This window comes from Oncorhynchus masou, unplaced genomic scaffold (genome assembly GCF_036934945.1).
Source record: "Oncorhynchus masou masou isolate Uvic2021 unplaced genomic scaffold, UVic_Omas_1.1 unplaced_scaffold_712, whole genome shotgun sequence".
NCBI lineage: Eukaryota > Metazoa > Chordata > Actinopteri > Salmoniformes > Salmonidae > Oncorhynchus > Oncorhynchus masou.
The window spans coordinates 238,351-246,532 of NW_027013587.1; the positions used below are offsets into that span (position 1 = coordinate 238,351).

The window sequence follows — 8,182 nt, forward strand, 5'->3', positions numbered from 1 at the left end:
CCTGATGACTGGCAGCAGTAGCATACCTACATCATGTGAAGACAATCAGTGTGACAATTCTGCATAAGGTATTTGATTGAATAAATCATCATTGCAACAACTTGCAACTCTCAATTCAACAAACCGTTCAGTACCTATTTGGAAATGATCTAGTTTTACGTCCTGTTTGTCTTCACGCTCCAGTGTGGCATTACCGCCACTACAGTAGGTGGCGGTAATGCGCATTTTCAGTTGGTTTGCAAACATTACAACAAAAAAACCAACAACACTCCAGCAGAATCAAAAACGTGAAGAAGAAAATAGGAAGTAGTCGAAGAGAAGCTAGCTAGCATGTTTAATATTTAGCTTAGCTGCTTCACTTCAGAATACAGTACTAACACATTAACAATCTCTTGAACGGATTGTAGCCGTCTTGTCATTGACTACGTGTTGTTGTTATTGGTACGTGGGCAGGACAATATGAGCGGAGAGAGAGAAACGTTGTTGGATGGAATCGAACAGAGTTTGTGGAATTTAACCGAGAACAATTTACGTTACCTGTGTGAACGTTGTGGAATAGCTGGTCAAGATGGCCTCGACATTAAAGGGACGAATTATCGCTCGTTGCGTCGTAAAATAGAAGAATATTGTGAAAGTGATGATTTAATGAAATTAGAGGACCAGGGAATGTCTTGGTTACTCCAACTGCAAAACGACATCAAAACGATACAACGAGATGCTATCCTCAGGCAGTCGGCGCAAGTGGACACACTGGACGGCACCGAGCCAAGCAGAACCGAGAACGAGGGGGCGCTGAGAGCTCGACAGACCCGGATCCAGAGAGACACATACCACCAGAACGGAGGGAGAAAGTGAGTGACGGGAGTAATTACATCCCAGTCACGGAGACTTCACAGTTACTGGACAGATAATTATTAAAGTAGATCAGAAAACAGATACAGATTAGCTCAGCTTCAGTAGCCTAGAATCGCAGGCTATTTGGCCCGATCTAGGATCAGTTTAGCCTTTTGGATCATACCGAATTAATTATGTACATAAGGGGGGTGGGACCTGATCGTAGATCAGCACCCATACTCTGAGACGCTTTATTAATAAATAGGCCCAGATCCTTATTACTTTAAGACTACACTGACACACTCTCTATTTTGTATCGTAGGACTCAGAAGACCCATCCTCCAGACAGTCCCCACCCAGTTCTTCAGAACCCCAACTCTCGACGTCATCACCGGGTCCCGACAGCAACCATGGTGACCAGAGGTCAAAACTGGGTAGTCTGCGGATAGTTCTACAAAAAGTTGTTGTCGTCAAGGAGGAGGAAGACGACTGGGATTGTTGTGTTACAGGTAAGGGATTAGATGTGCTAAAATGAGATGTACTTTAATGTCCATTAACTTAGAACACTTTGTGTTAGTTTTTGTGTTCGTGCTGGATTGAATGAAAGACTGCACAGTCTGTAGATAATTAAGCCTTGGGACAGGATGTACAAGTACACCCACTAGACAGGACATTATTCCCCAGGACCAAATGAAGAAGAACAACATGAGCTGCACTCACTTGCCTCTGTTCCTTATTCTCTCCCATCTCTGTCCCACAGGTGAGAGTCCCAACCAACCATCTGCCAGTGAATATAGTCCCTCTTCATCGGAAGAACCAGAACATTCCGAATCCGAAGATCCTGAACATTCCGAATACGAAGATCCTGAACATTCCGAATCGGAAGAACCTGAACGACGACGAGTGAAACGCAAAACTAAGACTCACAGCTGTCTCGCGTGTGGGAGGAAGTTTGTCTCCTTGTACACACTAAGGAGACACCAGTACAGGACACACACAGGAGAGGAGACAGAGAAGAGTAAAAGACAGAGTCCTGCTTCAGGAGAACCTGAACAACAGAAGAGGAAATGGGGAGTCAGGAAGACCCACTCCTGCCCCGAGTGTGGGAGACACTGCCCATCGTTATCAGCACTGAAGGTCCACCAGAGAATCCACACTGGAGAGAAGCCTTACCTCTGCTCTGAGTGTGGCAAGGGCTTCACTTATCAAAGTAGCTTGAGATTACACCAGAAGAAAGACTCAGCCGACAAGGTGACCTGCTGCTGTGGACAAGAGTTCTCCTCAAAGTGCGTTCTGGAGGTTCACTTGAAGACAGACACTGGAGCCAAGCCTTACACCTGCTGTGTGTGTGGCAAAGGGTTCGGTAAAAAAGAACGCCTGAAAGAACACCAGCGATCTCACACAGGAGAGATGCCTTACTCTTGCTCGTTCTGTGGCAAGGGTTACTACCAAAAACCGGCTTGGAAAGCCCACGAGCGAACACACACCGAGGAGAAGCCCCTGTGCTCCGTGTGCGGACGGACCTTCTCTAATAAGACTACGTTAAAAGTCCACCAACGAACACACACAGGAGAGAAGCCTTTCCTCTGCTCTGAGTGTGGCAAGGGCTTCCTCAGTAAAGCATACCTGACGACCCACCAGCGATTCAACTGTTCCGGGGGAGAAGAACGACGGCGAGCGAAGAGGTTTCACAAGTGTCCGGACTGTGGGAAGGAGTTCACACAAGCAAACAAACTGGAGAGACACATGAGAACACACACAGGAGAGAGGCCTTACCAGTGCTCTGTGTGTGGGATGAGGTTCAACCAGAAAGGGAATCTCAAAACGCATTTTAAAGTTCACACAGGTGAGTGTCCTCCTTTACCGTTAATACATCCTGATAGACTACTAGCTACTACTAACTGTCAGTGATCCAAACCATGTTGTTTAAAACAACATGTAAACCATGACTTAGTATACTCATCCACACCTTAACAATAACATTGTTGCATGTTGCATTGGTTGAGTCCCTATTCATCTATAGTGCACTACTTTTGACCAGGGCCCATATGGGCCCACTGAGTTTCCCTGTGTCTGTCTATACAGGAGTGGATCCCAGTTTAGTGGCTGACATGGAGACTACCTCTGAACAAACTCGGGACAACAGGCGTAAAGCTGGGAGGCCACAACGCTGCCTCCATCAGCATGACGAGGAGGGAACCCAAAACCTACCGGCACCACAAACCCACCACCTCCCGGCACCACAGAGGGAGGGAACCCAAAACCTACCGGCACCACAAACCCACCACCTCCCGGCACCACAGAGGGAGGGAACCCAAAACCTACCGACACCACAAACCCACCACCTCCCGGCACCACAAAGGGAGGGAACATCCCAACACCTCTCGGCACCACAGAAACCCACCATGTCCCCCAGGGGAGAAAAACACTATCTCTGCCCTGAATGTGGCAAGACTTACACCCGGGAATACGACCTCCGAGTCCACCTCAGAACGCACACAGGAGAGCGACCGTACCAGTGCGATGAATGCGGAAAGACCTTTGTTCGGAAACAAGGGCTCCGTCAACACCGGCGGTCACACGCTCCCAAGCCCATGGGGCCGACCCGTCAGTTGGGCAGACCCGTCAGCATGGGTTCCAGTAGCAGGAGACCGAACCAATCACCCAGGATGGGAAGCTCGAAGCAGCAGTTGCCCAGGGTTGATAAAGCCACGCCTCCGTTCTCCGGTGTAGAGCGACCCATGCCCTTCCACACAGTGGAGAGACCCATGCCGTTACATCGAGTGGAGAGACCCATGCCGTTACCAGACATGGAGAGAGAACACTGGCAGTACTGGCATCTTTAAACTGCACGGCTATGGTCTGCATCCTGTTCCCTATGTAGTGCACTGCTTTTGACCAGGGCTCATGGGAGGTTCTGGACCAAATGTGTAGTGCACTATAAATGGAATAGGGTGCCATTTTGGACATTGCATGTCTCTCATGACTAAACAGAACTGTTATTTTTGCTTCTGTTTGTGTGTGTGTGTGTGTGTGTGTGTGTGTGTGTGTGTGTGTGTGTGTGTGTGTGTGTGTGTGTGTGTTGTTGCTTCCTCATTTATGGTCAGTATAATAATCGTTACCACTGAGCGAGATAATCTTGCCAACTGTAGTTATAGTAACATACATATTTTTAAATCAACAAAAAAAATTAAGCGATTGCTTTTTCGTCCATTCTAGTGTTTAAAAAAAAAAAATATTAAAAAAAAAATCTGTTATTTTACATATTGAAGCTGTAATGATGCAACAATAAGAATCTACAGAGAAGTACGTGTCATAATGCCAGTATTAAACGGTCGGCCCTTTTTCTATATGCCTTATAACAGAACATTTTGATTTCATTGACAGTATAAGCAGAGGTGGCTAAGTTGTCAGAGATGTCATCTGTTGTCTTTGCACTTCAACCCGGATGGTGGCGGTGTGTGTGTGTGTGTGTGTTCCTCATCTGTGATAAGTACAATAAAGTCTGCTGTATTGTGTAAGATAATTATTCCAACTGTAGTTGTCCTCCTGTGCATATTTTAAATCAACAAAAATGAAGTGTTTGCATTTTAGTCCTTGTGTGATTTTTATATATTTTGTTACTTATCGAAGCGGTCATGATACTAAGAAATCCACAAGACTTGCATGTCAATGCCATGGACCAATACAATAACATTGGGAGGGGGGGGACGTATCTCTCTCTTTATTACCTTTATCTATAAAAACATTTAGCTTCAGAAACGGTCAGGCAGCTACGTTGAAAAGAGACTTGTACTCTTATTTCTGTCTTTGTTCTCCAGACCGCATGGGGGCGCTACAGCACAAACACAAGACAACCTCATACCAGAAGTAGGAAGCCAAACTGAGTTCCGACAGTTTACCGAACTTCACTTATAGCATCTCATCGTTCAAAAACACTTTTTGCAGAAAAACCAAATGTAATGGAAAAGGAAGACCGCAGCTTTTGATTAAATAGCCTCAGGCGTTGGTATTTCTCAGCCTCCATCCAACGAGACTCGAGGTTACGACCAACAACATTGCAAGTCATCATTATACATTTGAAACTAAACTAGTTTTCTAGTTATCTCAGGGATTAAATCCCTATGCTATGGACGAGGTAAGAATCTGAATGTGTGCTCGCCACATCTCTTTTCTGCAATCTACTCCGCGGTTGCGATACCAAATGTTGTGGCTCGTTAGTAAAACAAGTTGCTCAGTATTTTATAGACGACAGTGAACGGTAGCAACATCAGTAACGTTACTAGCTGACTGTTGTAGCTCGCTGATATAATGTTTTCTAGTAAGGTAACGTAGCTAGTTAACTAACTAGCTAGATGAATGACAATACAATCAACAGTAGCTGGTGTATTTTGGTTTGCATTGATTGATATCAAATGTTATTGGTCACATACACACATATTGGGAATATTTTATTGCGGGTGTAGCGAAATGATTGTGTTCTTTGGCTCCAACAGTGCATTAATATCTAACAATTCACAACAACACACACATCAAAAAATCAAAGAATGGAATTAAGAAATATTAGGACGAGCAATGTCAGAGTGGCATTGACTAAAATACAGTAGAATAGAATACAGTATATACATATGAGATGGGTAAAGCAGTATGTAAACATTTTTAAAGTGACTAGTGATTCCATGTCTATGTTTGTAGGGCAGCAGCCTCTAAGGTGCAGGGTTGAGTAACCGGTTGGAAGTCATCTAGTGGTGGCTATTTAGAAGTCTGATGGCCTTGAGATAGAGGCTGTTTTTCAGCCTACCTGTCCAAATTTGAAGCACCTGTACTGACCTCGCCTTTCTGGATGATAGCGGGGTGAACAGGCCGTGGCTCGGGTGGTTGATGTCCTCTGATATTTTTGGCCTTCCTGTGACATCGGGTGGTGTAGGTGTCCTGGAGGGCAGGTAGTTTGCCCCCGGCGATGCGTTGGGCAGACTGCACCACCCTCTGGAGAGCCCTGCGGTTGCGGGCGGTGCAGTTGCCGTACCAGGCGGTGATACAGCTCGACAGGATGCTCTCAATTGTGCATCTGTAAAAGTTTGTGAGGGTCTTCGGGACCAAGACAAATTTCTTCAGCCTCCTGAGGTAGAATAGGCGCTGTTGTGCCTTCTTCACCACACTGTGTGTGTGTGTGGACCATTTCAGATGGTCAGGGATGTGTACGCTGAGCAACTTGAAGCTTTCCACTGATAGTTCCTAGACCAGTTCTACTTAGCTGGAAAGGTATATTTCATAGAGAAGTGATATTTTTTTGCATAGCAAGCAAACCAAAAAATTGCCTTGCTATTTAGGATGGTGTCATATTGCTAAATCTACATATTAATAATGTAACTAGCTAGTGTGCTGTTAAAACTGCGCTGTCACTCTTCATCATATAGGACCCTGAAGACCCGTCCAGCCCGTCTCCATCCTGCTCCACGGATCCCCAACCCACTGTGTCCCCGGATCCTGACAGGAACCATGGTGACCAGGAGTACAGTAACCATGGTGATCAGAAAGACACACCGCAAGGTCAGGAGAGGGTTACTGTGAGTCTGGACATCAACAGTGAAACACCAACATTTAATATCGTAGTCAAAGAAGAAGAAGAAGACTGGGAACTAGATAATGCAGGTGGGTAGCTGGAGCCATGCTGCTAACTTGGGATGGGTCCCAAAGGGAATACTAATCCCTATCTAGTACACTACAGTTGACCAGAATGGCACCCTATTCCCTATATAGTGCACTACTGTTGACCAGAGCCCTATTCCCTATGTAGTGCACTACTGTTGACCAGAATGGCACCCTATTCCCTATATAGTGCACTACTGTTGACCAGGGCCCTATTCCCTATATAGTGCACTACTGTTGACCAGAGCCCTATTCCCTATCTAGTGCACTACTGTTGACCAGAATGGCACCTTATTCCCTATCTAGTGCACTACTGTTGACCAGAATGGCACCTTATTCCCTATCTAGTGCACTACTGTTGACCAGAATGGCACCTTATTCCCTATCTAGTGCACTACTGTTGACCAGAACCCTATGGCTATGGTCAAAAGGAGTGCACTTTATCGGGTGCCATTTGGGGAGCTGTCTTTGATTGCTTTGCCATCAATCCTGCAACAGGAGAAGCACAGGAGATGTTGTAAAATAAGGCAGAAACCCGGTAGGTCTGCATATGCACACTGAGTCTGACTCAGTCTCACTGACTATCTGTCCTGTCTCATCCCCACAGGAGAGAGTCCCAGCCATCAGTCAGCAGGCGGGGAGAGAGAACCTGAGTCTCTACATCAGGAGAACCTGAGTCTGACTCAGTCTCACTGACTATATCTGTCCTGTCTCATCCCCACAGGAGAGAGTCCCAGCCATCAGTCAGCAGGCGGGGAGAGACCCTCTACATCAGGAGAACCTGAGTCTGACTCAGTCTCACTGACTATATCTGTCCTGTCTCATCCCCACAGGAGAGAGTCCCAGCCATCAGTCAGCAGGTGGGGAGAGACCCTCTACATCAGGAGAACCTGAACAACACCAGATGAAACGCAGAACGAGGCAGAAAAAGACCCACCCATGCCCAGATTGTGGGAAATACTGCCAGACATTATCGGCGCTACAAATACACATGAGAACCCACACAGGAGAGAAGCCTTATGCCTGCTTTGTGTGTAAGAAAACGTTCATTATTAGACAAGCTTTGAAAACACACCAGCGAACACACACAGGAGAGAAGCCTTATACCTGCTCTGAGTGTGGCAAGGGCTTCGCTCATCAATGTAGTTTGAGATACCATCAAAAGAGGAATTCTGAACAGATTAAAACAGACCCGAATGAGAAGATGACCTGCTGCTGTGGACAAGAGTTCTCCTCAAAGTGCGTTCTGGAGGTTCACTTGAAGACGGACACGGGAGCCAAGCCTTACACCTGCTGTGTGTGTGGCAAGAGGTTCAATAAAGAATCATTAAAAGAACACCAGCGATCTCACACAGGAGAGATGCCTTACTCTTGCTCTTTCTGTGGCAAGGGTTACTATCACAAACCGGCTTGGAAAGCCCACGAGCGAACGCACACCGAGGAGAAGCCCCTGTGCTCCGTGTGCGGACGGACCTGCTCTAGTAAGTATACGTTAAAAGTCCACGAGCGAACACACACAGGAGATATGCCTTTCCTCTGCTCTGAGTGTGGCAAGGGCTTCATCAGTAAAGGACTCCTGATGACCCACGAGCGATTCAACTGTTCCGGGGAGAAGAACGACGGCGAGCGAAGAGGTTTCACAAGTGTCCGGACTGTGGGAAGGAGTTCACACAAGCAAACAAACTGGAGAGACACATGA

General features: G+C 46.4%; 2 protein-coding genes across 2 annotated transcripts; both read left to right on the forward strand.

The window, feature by feature from the left end:
- The first annotated feature begins 641 nt into the window (after positions 1 to 641).
- Positions 642 to 4,305, forward strand: LOC135537134 (zinc finger protein 615-like). Its single transcript, XM_064963337.1, has 4 exons — positions 642 to 851; positions 1,157 to 1,343; positions 1,595 to 2,680; positions 2,920 to 4,305. Exons 3-4 carry the CDS (start codon positions 2,245 to 2,247, stop codon positions 3,678 to 3,680), a joined length of 1,197 nt encoding a protein of 398 aa, XP_064819409.1. The 5' UTR covers positions 642 to 851; positions 1,157 to 1,343; positions 1,595 to 2,244; the 3' UTR covers positions 3,681 to 4,305.
- A 437-nt stretch (positions 4,306 to 4,742) lies between these two features.
- On the forward strand, positions 4,743 to 8,182 carry LOC135537129 (histone-lysine N-methyltransferase PRDM9-like). Its single transcript, XM_064963331.1, has 3 exons — positions 4,743 to 4,972; positions 6,252 to 6,486; positions 7,317 to 8,182. Exons 1-3 carry the CDS (start codon positions 4,964 to 4,966, stop codon positions 8,180 to 8,182), a joined length of 1,110 nt encoding a protein of 369 aa, XP_064819403.1. The 5' UTR covers positions 4,743 to 4,963.